Raw genomic sequence first — 19,919 nt, forward strand, 5'->3', positions numbered from 1 at the left:
AAGAAGCTATGTATATACACAAAATACCCGCTGAAGAGTTCTAGGCAGTCTATGTTAAGTTTATTCATGCAATTTTTTTCTCTCCTTTCATGTGTAAGGATATGTTTTGATTACTTCATCTTATTATCTACTTACTTTTTTCTTAAGGCCTTGTAGCATTCAAAAGACTCAAACAAGTGTCTGAGATATGTTTATATCTACCTTGCAGGGTAAGAGGGTCCTAAAGCAGCGCATAAGTTAAGACAAAAGAAGGCATAACTTGATAGGTATTTACTGAATGCTGCTGTAGAAAGCAACATAGAAGTCTGTAAGTTAAAATATCACAATATTAAAATATTTTTCCATGTTTTAAACCAAACGTTAACTGATTTGTGTAGAAGGTTAATTACCCAATCCAGATGTATCCTTAGGGCATTGTGTTAGCACTTCTATTTGTTAATAAAAATGGAGGGATCACATCCTACAGTGAAATGACCTGTCCAAACGTCTGATTCAACAATAGCTTCTTTTGTTTCAAAACCAACTTTAAAACATTCAGAGTCAACTTGACACGAGCTCATAATTATCTTAAGCTGAAGGGTTTTTTAGGGGTGGTGTGTAGCAGTTGCATTGTTGTTGTGGTGGTTCGTTTGTTTGTTTGTGGGGTTGGTTGATTTGTTGTGTTTTTGTTGTTGTTGTTTTTAAGATTTTGAAACTTACATTTGCACTTGTTTGGAAATACCATATGCAAAAATCTTGATAAATGGCAGCTTTGTTACTCACTTTGAAAGAAAACACTTCTAGAATCAAAATAGAAGTCTATATACCACAAAATAAAGTAGCAAGTGAACTAACTTGCTAGTTAGTTCAAGGACTTCATTTTCTTCACTGAAGAAAAACTAAAAGGTTTCACAGCCAAATTAAGACTATAGTTTTAAAATAATTTATTCAGTCACATAAATACTTTGTAACATTTGCATGTTCCCTTTTTCACATCCTTGGCACACAATATAGCTCTTAACTCTTACAAAACTAGTGTAAACATCCATGGAAAACACAATGAAAAGAAAGCGGGACAAATTCAATAAATAGCAGGAGCGAATAATTGAAGGAAAATAACTAATTATTTCCTATAAAGACCATGTTTAAACATGGTCTGATTAAATACTTGCATGTTTAATTGAAAGAACTTTTTATTTTTAAAAAATAGTGAATTAAAACTCAATTTCCATCTTTCTGCCATTGCTGCATTTAATCAGACATTATACAATACTTTAACTAGTTAAAATTCTTGAATGAACAATAGCAATTCAATGCGATTGTATTAAGAGGCATCAACAGTTTGGGTTCACATACCAAGGGTTACAAACCAGTATTTGCAAGTTAATGGTTTTGGACAGCGTTAACTTCTAAACTCCCAAACACCCTTCCAACATGACATTAAGGTTTTCCTTAATGAGCATTAGTGTATAATCTGTTCTTGATAAAGATGACATTAGACATATCTTGTCGGACACCTGGATAATGCTGAATGTGATTGAACCAACGAGACACATTAAGGTATTTCTCCTTTTCTTGCACTGTGAGGTCCACCTGCATGGGGAAGAAATACAAAGCACCAATAATACAAGGCACTGCATCATTAATGTCATAATATGCGGTAAAGTAAAATAAAAGCAGACAGTTTTACAGTTGATTTCAACACACATATGAGCTGTTAACAGTCCAGCAGTATTCTATTCTAATTTCACATATTAAAATTCACACCCCAAAGTATGTATCTAATATACTCAAATTAACAGACCTGGAGGGTGGAATACACTTTCCTATGATACAGATAGGGAAAAAGGGCACTCACTTGCCTAAATTTAATGCATTATATATTCACAGCGATTCTACACAGTATTAGGAGTGGTAGGGAAGCTTTCCACAACATGCACAAGTCTTTCACATTAATCTAGCACTGGTCTTGCCTCACAGGCAAAGTGACAACTTTCTATTTCAAGGTGCACTGTAAGTACAGGAATAAGTTTTTTTTCACAATTTCAGACTGGAGAGAAAAAATTGAAAACTGTTTCACATTTTTAGCAATAGCCATAGAACTAGGAACAGCACAGCATGACAGTTACGTGAGCTGGCACATTGAACAGTCAAGACAGCAATGGCATGATTCAAATTACTACAATAAAACAAACTGGAAGCCTGTCCATACTTCATAAACATATTTAAAGTGCTATCACTTCTACAGTTAGAAATCCTTTTCATCACTAGATTTCTCAAGTCAACAGCACAGTCACTTGCTTAATTTAACCGAGATATAAACAGCTAACAGATCAGTCAGGAAGAAGCCTCCAACTAACACACAGCTATTGCAACACCTCCTTACCACAGGAATTGCGGCTAAAATGAATGAATAACTTCAGGCCTACCTTTCCTTTTATCTGACTTTCACTACAAAGTCTTTTATTACTTCAGAGTCCTTAAAGGCAGCTATAGAAGAACTATTCCCATCCTGTATCTCCTGTATTACTGTTCCTTGATTAGCAATTTTAGGTTTCCACATTCCTCTGTAATGAAGTCAGCTTATCAGTTTAGACAATAATCTCACATAAACCTACTAAAACAGAACTACAAATGAGGCAGTCCTCAAAACAGACGACAAAAAACTGCGTCAGGAACAAAATGTGATCTTCAAATCAACTACCCTATCTTATCGCACCAATACTTAAACCAATCAGTGCGGAATTCATTTCACTTCATTTTCAGTTAGCCAAGTCAGCCATCGAGCTTAACTTAGTCATCCTGACATCACGTGCAGTCGATGAAAAATAGCATACCTGTGGAGAAGAGTTTTGACAGACAGCACACTAGCTAGACAGGCCTAGTATTTTTCATGTTTAGACTTCTAAAGCTAATCAAGGTTAATCTTCTCCTCAAAAACTAAACAGATGGCATATTCCTTCTGCCTTGTTCTGTAAACACCAGATTTCATGGATAATGCAGGCTCATTGCAAATTTGATCCTGGGCACAGGACAGCTGGAAACAAACACATTCCTAAAAAACTTTAAAAAACTATACATACTCATTTACTCATCTGTACAAGTGAAAAGCTGGTGATTAATGTATACATTATTCCTACAGCTGTACAGTCTGATAGAGGTGCACAGACAAATAAATTAAGAACACAGCCACATATTTTTTGCTGAGCTAGAAACATGAGAGTTAATCAGCATTAGCCAAGCAGAAGAACCTAACACTGATAGGAAAAAAAAGTCCAAAATTTTTGAAGACATTAAGAACAAGTAGAAGCTATTGAAATATAACACCGAGTGCTCCACAAATCATCTGAGCTTCTACAAGTAAAGTATATTCAGGACAACCCCCACCCCATGCGGTACCACTTAGGGGAATATGCTTTTCATCATCTGCATTTTATTATAATTAATAGTGGTTGGAAGCTGGTGCTTGATATGAAGCTGTAGAAACATTTACAAAGCAACACAGAGCATGAAAAGATCAACTTGTGTACTCTAAGGCTGTATAAAATTACTGGAAATGAAGAAAAGCATTTAAGTGTGAGCAGGTACTGAAAATACTGTCACTTTAGGTTCCCTGAATGTTGTACAGTTAAAGTTATTATTACAGTACCCCTTTTCAAAGTCTTTAACAGGTAATTACTGGGTTATGAAAAGACTGAACTAAACTTCAGATATTCCAGAAGATACAGTATGTCCTCCCCATAATTTTATACTGATAATTCACAATCTCAGCATTTCTCTGATGTAAATAAAAAATAGTCTGGAAAACTAGTCCTCTTCCATTCGGTTAATGCAGTGAAAAACACATCTGAAGGGCAAAACCGTAAGCTACTCTAATAACAGAATCCCTTTTGTACTCTATGCGCAACAAGTAAGATATTTTTACTTATTTACATAATGTACTCTATCAGTGAAATATATTAAAAAGCACTTTGTGGCATGCTCTACTTTTTTCTCAGAACATAATTCTTAGGTTAATTGTTTAGAGATCACTTCTATGACATTTTTTTTACAACACTTTGTTAGATGGGTATTTTCTGTTCTTCTTCATTAAATTAGATAATTCCCCCAAGTTAAGAAAGTCTGCTGTTCTGCTGTTAAAATAATTATTTGCTATTAAAGCAATTATTTTAATAGCAAAGAAGCAGACACTCAATTTGACAGCCTTTTTTTTTTATGTCATGGACAAAAAAAGGAGGGGTGTCTTATTCTTCCACCACAAAGCTCAGAGGGTAACCAAAGTGGTCATCATATAATGCAACTAGAAGTGTTTCTAAAAGGGGTATAAATACACAAGCTTTAATTATATTCGTTTCCAGTAGCACTGGGGATGCAGGCATAAATTCCTGTTCCCATACCTTGCATTTGCATGAAAAGTCTAAAAATATCTGCCTACACCTGAAGTTCATCAGCATCAAGAAAATAATAAGATATTATCTCACTTTTTAAATTTAGCCTTTAGACATCGAGAAAAAAACAGAACAGTTTAATGGGGTAGTTAGTGAAATACATGTGCTTTCACATAGTTTTGACTAATTTTCTGCTTTTAAAGGAGCATGCTTAAAATGAAATCTTTTCTTGAAAGTAAAAACTGAATTAAAAAGACAGTTAAGTACCATTTCTAGCATCATTCTTTAGAAGGAAAGCCTATTATCCCAGTACCAAGATAAGCAGCACATCAGGGAATATTACCAAAAATTCATGGCAATCTGTTAATAAAGGGAATGTTCATTATGGAAAAAATTAACTGGAAAATAAACTGCTATCGCAGTCTCATTATACTTCAGTATTAGCAGTTCTGACTGTGAGAACTTTGTTTTGTATTTCATTGGACTTGATTTGACCCCAAGATTTTGACTGAAGCTTATTCCATTTGCAGATATAAATATCACCCATAAGTTATTTTCTAGACCTTATTAAAGAAATTTTTCGAGTCAGACATACAGATGAGACAACTTCTTTGGTTCTGACAAAATTTTTCAAGTATAAAAAAACATATCAACCTTTGTATTGATTATTTCTCTTATATAGAGCTGGACTTGTGCTGTTTGAAAATACTTAAGAATAAAACATAGGGAAACTTTTGTTTTATTTAAAAAAAAAAAAAAAGCCCAAGTTCATTACCACAGGGGAAATTTAATGCTTACTGATTACTTGAGCTATCCTCAAGCAGTGCTTCTGAATTCATGTTTTCTCTGCAGTCTGTGCTTTAACTTAGCAGAACTGCATTATTCATCATATTTAGCCACATATGTATTTAAGCAAACAACATGTCTAAAACCAACAATATTTTTACTAGATGCCTGGAGACAGGGAGTTATGCATGACAATATAAATCAATGTGATTGAAAAAGCTCATTTAGACAGTATCAAGTAGTATACTTTCTGGGTGTTAGTGACCTATATTATGATGTAGGCCAACACTGTAAACAATTTAATTCCTGCCTTATTATTACAAGTGTGTATTTCTAGTTAATAGACTCAAAATAGACTCTACAAGACCGAAACACTTTCAAGTCTGAAACACTACCTGTGAATCTAACTCCCACTCATCTACAATATGGACCTTTAAACACACAGTTCTATTGTGCTTATTAAGGTAACTAGAAGGGAGAAGAAGAATGAAAGGCATACGAACTGCAAAGTTAAGAGTTGCTGCTGTTCAGCAGACAAACTTATCAATAAGGTCAGAGGGACACACTTGGACAGTGAAAAATTAGGTACCAGAAACCACCATGGATAATGGGAAGGATGAAATGTAGGTGGGAGGACAGGAGGAATACAAAGACGTACGATCTATATTCAGAAACACTGAGAAAAGAAGATGAAACCATACGTGAAGGAAGTAAGCAATAGAATTGGGTGATCTTAAAAACCTTCCCAATGAAATGAGCATCAAATGTTTTTGAGTTTTAATAATACTTGGCTTATTCAGGATGATCAAGGTATGTCACTAATATTTACAGTGTTCCATTACTAATGTCTGTGCTCACATGTATTTGTTAGTCTATCAAAAGCAGAAAGATTAATCCTAAAGGTCATCATTGGTAACAATCACATCAATTTTCTAGACAGCTTGATGGACCACAAGAACTGTGGGCCTCCCTACCACATGCCTTCTCTTTCTACCTCCTCTCTTGAAGGAATATAGAAAACATTCATTGATATTTTGCACAAGGCTTAGCTGAAACAGTAGTGGATATGACAAACTGCTTCCCTGGATGACATCACATTGACACATACAGCAGCTTTCCCCGCTTCCTATTCCTTAAAGCTTAGGGCAGAGAAGCATCTCTGGATGTACCGTCTTCTCATTGAGGAAAAATAAAAATAATAACTACAGTTGAAAAAAAAAAAAAATCAATCACAGGATTCTACACCTCTGTAGTTAAGTACTAATGTTAATTATTTCTGAAACCTTGAAAACACAAGTAATTCCTAGCTAGTAGCTTCTAGATCTCCTCTTTATCTAGGATACACACCCCATTATTTGCCCTTTATACCTTTCTGATTCAGAACATTATCTTCCATGAAATCAAACACTTCAGAAACAGATGCTGTACTATAAACTTGTCCCAAGTAGCGTCTGGATGGTTGCAGGCACCCAGGAGCACTAAGTCATTTGTTCTTACCATCTGTTCTATTTCCCAAAGCAATAACTTGTATCTTTTCTTCTTGATTAGGTGGCCTACTCTAGAGCAAACTCTTAAATTTAAAATATGCTTGGTTTTCCCTTGCCAAAGTTTATAAAACATGTCTCATTTGAACTCAAACTCTCTTACAGAACGTATTTTTAGAAACTGCTCACGTTTTCTCTGTATCTACATATCATCTGTGAAAGGTAACCCATTCTGACACACTAGTCAACACACTTATCCTGCTGCTTAAGATATTTTACAACGCAAGTTAAGATTTAACAGAATTAGTTCTAAGTGACTTACTCTAATGTGTTTTCTAAAACCTTTTGAAATGATGCTTCCCCTTCCCTTTCCTCTGCTTGACACCCTCTCATTTGAGCTTTTACTCCTGGACCGCCAAGATACCAAAAATGAGATAGAACTTAAGTACATGTATATTTCAGTACTTGATCTTACCCCAATCCCCAGCTCAGCTTTCCTTTTGAAATATAGCATTCTTCTCCCAGAGCTTTTAATCACATAAGAGAACCATTCATTCAGTTGATATAATTCATCAATTCTCAGAGCCGTGTGCATTTGTCAGAGGCATCTTTTTCCAATTATCCCTCCCCACAATTTTCTAATGTAAAACTGATTGATTTTATATTCTCCCAAGAATGAAGCATATCTTTTTGTATAAGTCCTTTGGTTTGTTAAGAATCCTTTAGAATTCCTTTACAATCACATTCTAGCCACCAAACTCCAAATAACTTTTGCTGCTTCATCTTTAAGTTACCACTTACTACAAACTTTTTTTATTCCTCCTAAGCATCAGCTCTCCATGTAATTTTTATATTCTGTATGTTATCAAGTCCTACGATTAAGACTTGAAATACAAATGACATTGTAGTGGCTCACATTTTAATATGCATTTATCTTTCATGACCTTAATTTATGTGCATCTTTCATAGCACCAGCAGCACTTCTCCAATACTAACAAATTCAGTACTTTCAATCTGACACACCCTTTCAGTTTCATTCATTTATTTCCTCATGTACTTCTGTAAGCAGTTATGTTTCAGATGAACAGATAAAAGTCCTCATACCCAGAAACGCAGGAATATAGGAGGTATGGTCCTTGTTACATTGTGCAGAGAAAATTAAATTAAACTGAAAAGTTCTGGACACTAGAGATAATACACTTCTGAAAGATCCACAGCTAAATATTAAGAAAAAGTGAACAACTTAAACCCAAGTTTCATTTGAAGTTCCTATAAGCAATCTCTCAAATGTTATTCTGATCAATAAGGTAGGTCAACTTCTAGAACAATAACCTGCCCCTTTGATAAACAACAATTATGATAGTTGTGTGTATAAAAATAACGCACAGAACACTTACCATGACAGGATGCAATCCATAGTACATCAATATGTCTGCTAAGGTAAAAATGTTTCCTGCAAGGTAGACTTTATCTTCAAGGTGTACGTTAAGATCCTAAAAAGGAAAAAGTCATTACACTGCTGCAGTACTGACTTTGTAAGACAAAACAACTTTTAAAAATAACAGAAAGCTTCCTCTGGAGACCATGTATAGAAAGTAAATGCCAGCTTTAATTTCTACTAACTCAGGCAAGGAGAAAAACTTTAAAGAAGAAAAAAAATCTAAGAAGTGTCAAGATAAACTAAAATATCCTCATTCTTTGACAGTGAGAATTCAATAAAATTTAAATGTCAGTCTCTAAAGAAAGTGCTAGCCAGCTTGCTGTTTGCATATAATTTTTTGTAACTCCCTCACTTACATCCACTTAAATTTTTGTAAACACAAGTGTGATTTATTTTACATATTAAGCTGACACCACAGAACTACTTTCAAATCTGTCTTTGCTTGGCTTCAGATTATTGGAATTCAAAAATGCAAGACCGATGGGTTTCTTTTTATTAGCGCATATAATTCAATCACTGATGTTATATGCTTAACATTTGGCAAGTGGAAAATGCAGTCCTGTGATCAAAGGAGACCACCTTGCTCTTCCAGCACCAGCTTCTCCTGTCCTCCAGAACTCACTCAATACAGCTGGTGAACAATTTCAAGCTCAATACTGGAAACGTGATACCCATCAGTTGGTATAATTTGATACCTGCTTTTATTAACTTCGAAACCACTGCTTGCAATTTTTAATTACCCAAACTGTCAATTCAGTTGCTACCCATGTCCATATGAAGGGAATACAGCTTCAGCATTTTGAAATCATTTCTCAACAGATCCATACCAGAGTCCATAAGGGTGGGTAGCAGAAGGCTGCCACTTAGGTTCAGTGAATAAATATTTCAAATCTGCATTACTGAAAGACTCTTTTAATAGCTTTTTATATGCAGTCATTTTCTACCAGAAAACAGGAGGTGACAGGCTCATTGTTGCCCAAGTATATTATTTCTGAGAACACAAGCATTATACATCAGCTGTACCTCTTTACTCATCCTTCCTTTTCTCCTCATCTTACCTAGTTCTCATCCAATTTATGCACCTTTCTGCCCCCTACCTCCCTCTAAAGAAAGAAACATAACGGTCAATGAGATTATCTACTTTAAGCATGATCCCAGCATAAGCTCTAGTTTTATAATATTCCTTTCAGAAATGCAGGGTGTCCCCCTGCTAGTATTCCTCTGCTGGCTGAAAAAACTTGTAGTATGCGTACTACTTTATCCTCAGAGATCTCCTTAAGTCACTGCCTCCTGTGACCCAGAAACAGAGGTAAGCAGCTTAAACATAGCTAATGTTTTTCAAAGTGTCCCCAAAATAATTTTTCAGTCTCAAATACAGCATATTCCATTTTAAGACAACCTTTTATTTCTCTAAAAAAAAGTCTTGGGCAAGGAGAAGGGGGGTAATAATTAGTAAGCAATTTAAAAATTAGATTTAGCCTTAAGCATATTGCAGTTTTTGTAGTTCCATAATTTTACTGATCTGGATATATCCTACAGTGCATCCATAAAAAACCACAAACCGAAAACACTGGGACTTTAGGACATCTCACCTTGCACTTGAATTTGACAAGATTGACTCCACTATTCCATCTTACTATTTCTTTGATGACCACTTCATGACAGTACTCTTGTAGTCCTGTAATATTTAAACATCTTCATGTCTGCTTTGATTTCTTTTAATAGAGCAAATCAGGGATAAACATGAACCTCTGTTAAAATTCTGTAAGATCATCTGCCCCTGCCCATGTAGCTTCTTATTTTCAGACTGGTTTGTTGCACTGTTCATCCTTAGTTAGCTCTCAAATCACTTTAAACATGTAACTATAGTTCTGAGTACAAAATTTCACAGAACACAAAGGCCAATGCAATCTTAAGAAGAAAAATCTTGCAAGAAGAAAAAAAACATCTAGAGAGCTATTTACTAGAAAAAAACCAACCATAAACTTGTCTGACAGATCCTCTGAACAGTATTTTTCATTTATTTAACCAGAAATAACATGCATTATGATGAGAAGTAACACTACTGAAATTACACCCCCCCCACCCCATTTCTTCCTAGTCTAGGCTACAGAAACAAGATTTTGCAAAGTAAAAAACTCCTCAATGCTGAAGGTGCAATCAACACTTACTTCCATCCTCAAAATTCTGGATTTCTGCATCAGAGAAGTTATGGTGTGCTAATTCTTAGTTTTATACATCTCTGAGAGGTAGGCTAGTTTCTACGTAGCAATACTGTTTGCCAGGTTTTTCAGGATGGGTTAATTTCATACAAAGAGAAATTTCATACACAAAGAATATATTTGTTCTTTGAATATACTGCGTGTTTATACTCAAAATATTAACAAATAACCCCTCCTAAAACTTTCAAGGCAACGTAAGCCATTATGGCAGGAACAATTATTTATTCTGGTTCATCAAATTTTATGAAGTCAGTTAACTGATCAAATGGAATTTGACAGAAATACTATAGTCATGGATAAATTAGCACTAGTGCACAATTCTGTTTTGAACACGCACTTTCCTCTGATAATATAGACAGCTATTCCAATTTCATTCTGTAAGTCAAGCCAACTCAAAAACACCACAGTACAGTATTTTTTGTGTGCACTAGGCACATTTAGTTAATGTTCCCTCATGGGTTATGCTTCCCATAGAGGATTATATTACTGGCTAATAGCCAACTGTTTTAAAATTCTTTAAATTCAAGCTTTCTTAAGTGACCACAGCATGAAGCAGTGTTCCTTTCCTGGAGAGATTAATGAAAATACAAATACAAACCAGAATTTCTATTATATCCAGGAAATTCATGTCCGTTAGCTGTCCTGTGTATCTTTGTCTTTCATGTACTGAATGTCACTGATTAAATTGATTACATATTTACTATCCCAGTATTAAATGACTGAAACAGTCTTGGAAGTTGCTTGTAACTATTTGAACTTATTGTTGCAATCCCTCAGGAAAGTCTTTCTCAAATTTCAAACAGGTATTTAAAGCATAACTGCTGTTTGATGCACCAATAATCATTGAAAAACTGCTGCAATTCAAATTCCATTTTTGGGTATAAGGGGGGGAAGCACAAGAAAGAAGATATGTTGCATGACTTATGGACTAACCTGATGGATTTCCAGTTGCTCATTCAATGGAAAAAAAAAAAGCCAATTTATAGCTTATATCTAGAGTGACAGCTCAACACGTCCCATCCACGGCACACTTCTGGCTGCACCACAGCATCGCTTACTATCTTTTAAGCGTGCAATCTAATTGTCTGTAATCCAATTCATCCATTAAAGAGACTGAATCCCTTCCAGTTTCTGTAAGTTGAGACAGCAGCTCAGATAAGTAACAGCTGCTTCTTACTCAATAGCTTACAATGGATTTAATCATATGCCGATTTCAGTTTGGATATTTTGCCCCCAACACACCACACTGCTGCTGTCTGTACTTCCCTTACACACAGAAGCACATCCTTTCAGTGAGCAATACTTTTGAGGTCATTTATGCCCTAAATGCCTTTATATCGCACCGCTTGAAGACAAAGAGGTGAGCATTCTCAAATGCCTCAGAAAAGCCTCTGACAATGCAGAACACAAAAAAGGATTCTGCAACAACCATATCAAAGAAAAGCAGAATTACATTGTTGGAGCACAGTCACATTTTTAATTCTAATGCAAGACTTCTCTGGCCAACTGGCAAACTATGAGCTAAATCTGGTTGGAAAGAATATTCTATTCAACATACTGAGTTTCCTGTAAAAGACAATAAAAATAATCAACAAACTTCGCCTAAATAATCAAAATTCAATCTTTTGCATTTGTAGGTGCACAAAAATACCATGGTGCTAGCAGAAAAGGGAGAGAAATGAACACGGAAACTGAAGTTTTAAAAAATGCTTTCCAGACAAATTTGTCAAAGTCAGTATTTGTCAGCCATTCCATTTAGAAGTGACAAAAAAGCGTACAAGAACTGTGGATTAATGGCAGACAGCATGGATTAACCTGGTATATATTTGTGAAAACAATAACTATTTTTTCAAACATGCACATTAAGTAAGAATTGAAGCTCTCTTATTCAGATTTCTAATTGGATTTAATGATTACAGCCATACGGCACAGAAAATCTCCATCTCCTGAATGGAATTCATTAACATCTAAGTAGACAGTAGATAGCACGAGTGCTTCACAAAGGTTCTAAATTCCTCCCCAGAAAAGCAAAATGTTATCAAGCACAATTCCTCACTAATTTTCAGATTTTTTTTTCCTACACAGCTTAATTTAGCACTAACAGAACATCAAGAAGCAAAGGAAAATATTCTCTCATTCTGTGGAAAAGAACGTTAATAGAAAGCACTGGATATTATGTTATCACCACTACTGACAATTATCAAACTTAGACACCTGCTTAAGAAAAGTTCAGAGAGATTTCTCACATTTATTTTGTCCGGCACAAGTGCGTAAACCAAAGTAAGAGAAAAATCCAAAAGCACTTTCATTGGCCAGTTCTGAACAGTATGGCATTTGCTCTGAATGAGTATAAAAAAACCTAGCTGAGATGATTGTTTTCATGCCAAGTAACAGCTTTAGTCAACACATCAGTAAGAACAATTTAAGCAACTGTTTTCCTAAGGCCAACAGAAAACCCTTCCTGTTCAAATTTACAAATACTGAACCAGCTATTTATAGACACTTTTCAGAATCATATCACCTTAGTTAAGGGTTAAATAAAGGCAGCCTAAAGTTTACAGCAGAAGCAACTGAACTGTTTTTGGCACCAGCTTACTATAAATTATGGCTCCAAGCTGCAGCTGTCCCAAGACTGCCATTGTGTATTCCAGACACAATGTAAAACTACAACCTCAGACTTGCCTCCCTATTTTAGTTTCTCTTTTTTTCACCTATGCTCCCTTTTGGCATAGTACACTTTAATGGTAGGCTGCCTCTTTTTCTGATTAACCACTGTGGCAAGAGAACAAATTAAAAAAAGAAAATCTTAATTGCTGTACTATCAAAATTATTAGTGCTGGAACAATCCCACAGCAGCCCCATGCCAAAATAAATTCTGGCTATTCAATGTGTGCTAGGAAAAAAAATCCCTAGGAAGATTTTGAAGTAGTAATATCTAAAGGGGGCCTACAGGAAAGATGGGGGAGGACCTTTTACATGGGCATGCAGTGATAGGACAAGGGGTACCAGCTCTAAACTGAAAGAGGGTAGATTTAGATTAGATATAAGGAAGAAATTCTTGACTACGAGGGTAGTGAGGCACTGGAATAGGTTGCCCAGTAAAGTTGCAGAAGGTTCATCTCTGGAGGTGTTCAACACCAGGCTCGATGCGTCTTTGAGCAACCTGACCTAGTGGAAGGCGTCCCTGCCAATGGCAGGGGAGTTGGAACTGGATGGGGTTTAAAGTCCTTTCCAACCCAAGTCATTCTACGATCCTGTGATTCCTGCCTTCTGGGGCTCTGAAAGTTAAGCTTTACTCTTGAAAAATAAAAAATAAGCCAGATCCTAGAGAGAAAATAGTTTTAATACATTTGTGTGCATGGAGGGTGCCAGCAAAGGCAGTTCACTGCAGGACACCCAGCAGTGCCTTCATTATCAACCAGCGGGTCAGTCATGCAGGTGAACTGAGACCAATTCCTTAGTACACACTGTGGTGCTGCCTCAGCTGGTCTGGCCACTTGCTCACGGTGTTACAAGACAAGAGGGAAGATGGTCAGATCTTAAGCAGCAGCAATCACTTGTGAATAATCCTGCCAATCTTTTCTGAAATAATTGTGAGGCTTTCAACCCAAAGTGCAGTATGGGAGTCAGCCGTATCAGTCATCTGATAGTCTGTGATGATGCATGCACTCTAAGTTGTTTAAACTTGTAGAAGACTGCCAGCAACCCAAACCAGCCATAAACTCTTGGGCCTATTTCTGTCTTCCCTGCACTGATCATCTTCCTTGCATTTTAATTTTTTTTTTAATATAATACCGGTCATAAAGTTATAGGTTTTTTTAATTTCTGTCCTTTTTCAAAGTACAACTAAAGTTCAGGTTAAATTCTGATTAGTCAATGACTCCTTCAATCAACTTCTGAAATCCCAAAGTGTAGACAGTTTTCATGCAGTATCTGTAGAGTAACCATGAGTGTAAAAGTTTTTGATAGCATCTGCACATAGAAAATAAGACCAGAGATGTCACAAAAAGAGAAGTAATGTACAGAAACTCATGTTTAACTCATTGATACAATGAGATCAAGATAATGCAGTCATCTAGGATAAGATAAATGGTTCTTTAGGACTTTCACCCTAAGTGAATGTCCTAAAGAACCATTTATCTTATCCTAAGTGAAAGTCTTATCTTACCCTAAGTGAAAGTCCTCAAAATCAATGGGTCTGGCAATTTGAAAAGGACAACAGATTACTAAAAAGCTTTTGCTTTGCACCACCTTCCACCACAATGGGTATAAACTGAAGAAGGGCAGATTTACGCTAGACATAAGGAGGAATTTCTTCACGATGAGGGTGGTAAGGCACTGGCACAGGCTGCCCAAGGAAGTTGCGGATGCTCTATCCCTGGAGGTGTTCAAGGCCAGGTTGGATGGGGCCTTGGGCAGCCTGATCTGGTGGGAGGTGTCCCTGCCCATCTCAGGGGGGTAGAACTGGACCATCTTTAAGGCCCCTTCCAACCCAAACTGTTCTATGATTCTATGATTTTAGGATCCAAGATTTTCCTTGATTTTAAGTAACACAATGCATTAGCTCTTGAATGCTGCTTCAGCTTATCTTTGGTTTCTGCAATAGTTCTGGTTGACCCACACTCACCACATCTAACAAAAGTCAGAAGTATTAATTAAGAATCTGCAAGCCTCAAGTAAAGTCAACCTTCCTCAAACCTTGCAGCTCACAAAGCTATTTCTAAACTCAGACTCACTGGTAGCACTGAGCACTTTCCACCTAAAGCATACTTTTAAAATGAGAAGAAAAAAACAATAAAAAAATTGATTGAAATTCTCTGCTATTTCATACACACTTCATAAACAGAGCCTTCATCATTAAACAGTGTAAACCAAATTTTCTCTTCAAGTTCTGTTCCCACCACACTGCAAAAATACTAATTACTAGTCATAAGGAACAAGAAGAAAACCAGTAAGTTTTGCTATCTATTCCCTACTATCTGGCTGCTCAAATAACAGGGTGACCCCTGAGATTCTCTTTTCTGCTTCTATCTGTTTAAGAGGAAGTAAGCTTCAGAGTAAAAGGAAAGTTTAATACAGTAGACCAAAGCCTCCATACAAATTAGCCTGATGTGAATGGGAGTTTTGTGGAGGTTCCCTTATGATTTCACTTTTCACACGCAATTCTATCCAGTTACTCCTTTTGGTATCAATACTAATCACCACAACATTGAGTATGGCCTGTATTCCACAATTACTAAATAGATAAGAATAGTTCTTCAAACAATCAGAGCACTGCTATCTTGAAACATAATACCAACTTGCTTTATAACTGAGGCTTTATGAAGACAGTAAGAATCTACTATCTTACATGGCTAATAAGAGATGAGGCAGCTGAAGAATCTCTCAGCAATCTGGAACACCCTGAATAGCTTACAGCACTGCAGCCACAAAGCATCCCAAGAGCTCTGCTTCACATTTTATTTACAGCTTGAGCTGTTCTCCCCCGTTTCAGGCTGTAGGGGTATTTTTGTCCCAGTGAAAAGCAGCAAGCAGAATAAAAGACAGAGCTTAAAGATACTTTCAAGTTTTCAGTGTTCACTCAATTTATTAATTGGTTGTTCATACACACACGAGCGCTGTAAACTTCAGTGTTTTGTCAATCCAAAATTCAGTGGCAATGTAATTAAGTACTCCTTACCTTCAGAATTATTCTAGTATCTTCTTTACTAGAGCCTCCATTTAGTCGAGTCACTCTGTATTCCAACCACTGCTGAACGATAGCCTTCTCTTCTGCAGTGCTTCCAAGCAGTTGGTCTTTCTTAGCCTGTTTAACCAGGTGTGCAGCTATGGTCATTAATCCCGTCAGACCAGGACCATTGTTTGTTTGAAGAACAGGAACCTAGAAAAGGAGACAAAAACGTAATACTAAACAACTAATTAAAAAAACAAGTCTCTATGAGAATAGCTGGTTTTTTTTACAGCCCCTCAAAACGTATAGTAAAGGTAGTAACATAAAAAAAAGCATATGTTCCCCTTTTACTCTTTGGTGTGGTTTATTTACACATTTCATAGAAGCTGTATGCTTAACACAAGTGTGCGGACAAATGAAGACATCTTTAGCTCCAATTAATCAAATTCTGTCAGTATCAGGAAGAAGGAGTATTGCTTGTTCTAACACTGGCAGAAATCTCTGACTTAAGATTATAAAGTCATTAAGATTTATAAAGTCATTTAAGTCATATTCAGATTTATAAAGTCATTAAGACTTAAAATTATAAAATCATTAGCATCCAATTTCTCTCTGAGCAGACTGCAGTAGCCAGACTTACTGAAATGCTTATTCATACTTACTGTTCTATTCCCAGTGGTCTGACAGAAGTCAGTAGCTCACTGGTATGGGGTGGGGGGAAACAGCACACTATACCTCTAGCTTTAACTATATCTTTGTTAATGACATTAATATGTTAAGCTGTAACACTAAGAGTCAGAAATGAACATACTAAATCCCTTTCAGTCATTAATAACAATAAATGATAAAACAAAAACTGATTAAAATGCAATACTTAATTTTTAAGTATCTGAACACACAGAGGCGCTCATCTATGTTCAGATTTAATTGACAGACGATGCAAATTGAAAACACTAATTCTGCAGTTGTACCAAGACTACCTGCCTACTACTAAATTTTTCCACTGAATGTGCAGTAAGAGAAGCTACAACCAGATCTGGTTACTTGATTTTTCAGACTTTACAGTACTAGCATTCAAATAACAGTTGTGCTGTTAAACGATTACAGAAGCTTCCACTGGCAAAGAATGCATATATTAACATTCAAGACTCTATAATCATGTACAGTAAATAGAGTCAAGGACAAAAACCATACAAAACCATAAGGCAACTTCAGAGCTTCTTTTCTGTTGTTCTTCTCCAAAAGGACCTAAGAATGGTTTGGGTTGGAAGGGACATTTAAGATCATCCAGTTCCAACTCTCATGCCATGCACAGGGACACCTACTAGATCACGTAAATGCCCTTAAACATTTGTGATACACTCAGCTGCACATTACATTTTTCATGCCGCAGATGCCTCTTAAACCACGTAATTTAATGTTTCCGTATGAACTTAAAAACGTCAAGACATTTAAAGGAGCAAAATATTTTAAGAGTAATGGTTCTTCACAGCAGATATTTGTTATTTTTTTTCTGACAGGAGAACTGTATCCTTTTTCATGTAATTTAATCATGGCAGCACAGATATAACTTGCACTGGCACCATGGAAACACAGGGAAAAGGAGAGTGGTTTGAGAACAAGTATGCTTTAAGCAGACATCCCTCCAAAGGCACATGACAACCCTTCCAAGACAGAGGGAAGAGATTTCTAGAACCCACGAGTAGGCCCTACAGCCACAACTTATGGTGAATGGTGAAGGAAGAGGCTGAGACAGACAAGGTGACACCCACAGACAACAACCTCACCTTCCCCACACCCCCTCACCCCACAAACCATCCCCAGTATACCTCCCACCCCTTCCCTACACTTTCCACCCCTACCACACCCCACACTCCCAATACCTCCCCACCATGCCCTCACCCCCAAAATATCCCCACCACATCCCACTCCTTCCTCACATCCTCCACCCCTCAACCCACACCTCCAGTCCTACTCCTCCCCCATCCCCAACCCCCAAACCACTCTCATCATACCATACCCCTTCCCCACTCCCTCCACCCCCAACCAATACCCCCAGCCCAACTCCCTACACACATCCTCTCACCCTCCAGTCACCCCACCCTTTCCCCACCCCCTGCACCTCCAACCCATACCTCCAGCCCCTCTACTCCACCCCTTCCCACCACACCCCCTCACCCCCCAAAACTACCCCACCAGACCCCCTTCTCCATCCTCCACACCCTTAACCCCCAAACCAGCCCCATCGCAGCCCACCCCTTCCCCATACCCTCCATCCACCAACCCCCACCTGATATCCCAACCCCATCACACCGCATACTTCCCCACCACAGTCTCTCACCCCTAAACAACCCGAACTGCTACCTCAAACCCTCCATCCCCCAACCTATAACCTCCAGCCCCACTCCTCCACACCCCTTACCCCTCCCCACCGCACCCCCTCACCCGTCCTCCACACCCTTAACCCCCAAACGACCCCCACCGCAGCCCACCCCTTTCCCACACCCTCCACCCCCTAAGCCCCAGCCCCCCCCGCCCTCTTACCCCCCAAACCACTCCCCCTGTACCTCCCCCGCCACCTCCCCAACCACCCCCCAATCCCACCTCACACCTCCGGCCCCCCCCTCAGCCACCCTCCCACACCCCCGCCCCACTCGGCGCTGAGGGGGCGGGGGGGGGGAGAGGCAGAAGACGCCGGAGAAGGTGCCGCTGCCCGCCCGCCCGCTGCCCGCTCCCGGCCCCCCCTGCTCCCTTCACCTTCCGCTCCCCCTGGACGCCGTACTTGTTCCCTCTGGGCAGGCCCAGCAGCTTCTCGAGCAAAGCCAGCTCCGCCGCGCCCGGCACAGGCCGCGCCGCAGCCGCCATGTCCGGCCGGGCAGAGCCTGGGAAAGGCCGGAGACGGGGGGAGGGGGCGGGGAGAAGAGCAGCCGCGTCACGTGACGGCGCCCGCTAGACCCCCATTGGAGGACGGAGGCCGCGGCGGCGATGCGATTGGCCAGAAGGGGCCGGGCAGCCAATCAGGCGCTCGGTGCGGCCGGCGCAAGCGCCCGGCCCGGGGTGGGCGTCGAAACCAGTCCGGGGCGGGCGGGGGGGGGGGGCGGAGCTGGGGAGGGCGGGGAGGCGCGAGCGCGGCTGCGGGGGCGCGGAGAGGTGCGCGTGCGCACGGAGGCGCGCGGAGACACCCACGCAGGTGGACAGACAGGCAGACACACAGACAGACACACAGAGGCACCCAGGAAGATGGACAGGCAGGCAGGCAGGCAGACGCACAGGGGCATCCATGCAGATGGACCCACAGACACACAGAAACCCCCATGCGGACAGACAGACAGACATCCATCCACACAGACGGACAGACACACAGACACACAGAGGCACCCAGCCAGGCAGACGGACACACGGAAGCAGGCACCCATGCAGATGGACAGACAGGCAGACAGACACACGCACAGATGGCAGACACTCATGCAGATGGACAGACAAGCACACGCAGACACACAGACACCCCTGCAGATGGACAGTCAGGCAGACATACAGACAGACACACAGAGACACCCATGCAGACAGACAGGCAGATGTGGACAGACAGAGACACCCACACAGATGGACAGACAGACAGACACACAGAAGCACCCATGCAGACAGACAGGCAGACGTGGACAGACAGAGATACCCACACAGATGGACAGACAGACAGACACACAGAGGCACCCATGCAGATAGACCCGCAGAAACACAGACACATAGAAACACCCACGCAGACAGACAGACACACAGAGACACCCACGCAGACAGACGGGCGGGACAGACACATACCCACACAGATGGACAGGCAGGCAGACAGACACACAGACAGACACACAAAAGGCGAACACTCATGCAGATGGACAGAGAGGCAGACAGACATGCAGACAGACACCCATGCAGACGGACAGGCAGACATACACA

At 39.3% G+C, this 19,919-nt stretch overlaps 1 protein-coding gene across 1 annotated transcript; it reads right to left on the minus strand.

Annotated features, from left to right (window-relative positions):
• Nucleotides 1–899: 899 nt before the first annotated feature.
• On the minus strand, nt 900–18,862 carry EEF1E1 (eukaryotic translation elongation factor 1 epsilon 1). Its single transcript, XM_069853614.1, has 4 exons — nt 18,729–18,862; nt 15,981–16,181; nt 8,035–8,130; nt 900–1,572 (listed from the first exon to the last, which is right to left on the minus strand). Exons 1-4 carry the CDS (start codon nt 18,834–18,836, stop codon nt 1,432–1,434), a joined length of 546 nt encoding a protein of 181 aa, XP_069709715.1. The 5' UTR covers nt 18,837–18,862; the 3' UTR covers nt 900–1,431.
• Nucleotides 18,863–19,919: the final 1,057 nt, after the last annotated feature.

This window comes from Phaenicophaeus curvirostris, chromosome 3 (assembly GCF_032191515.1).
Source record: "Phaenicophaeus curvirostris isolate KB17595 chromosome 3, BPBGC_Pcur_1.0, whole genome shotgun sequence".
Lineage (NCBI taxonomy): Eukaryota > Metazoa > Chordata > Aves > Cuculiformes > Cuculidae > Phaenicophaeus > Phaenicophaeus curvirostris.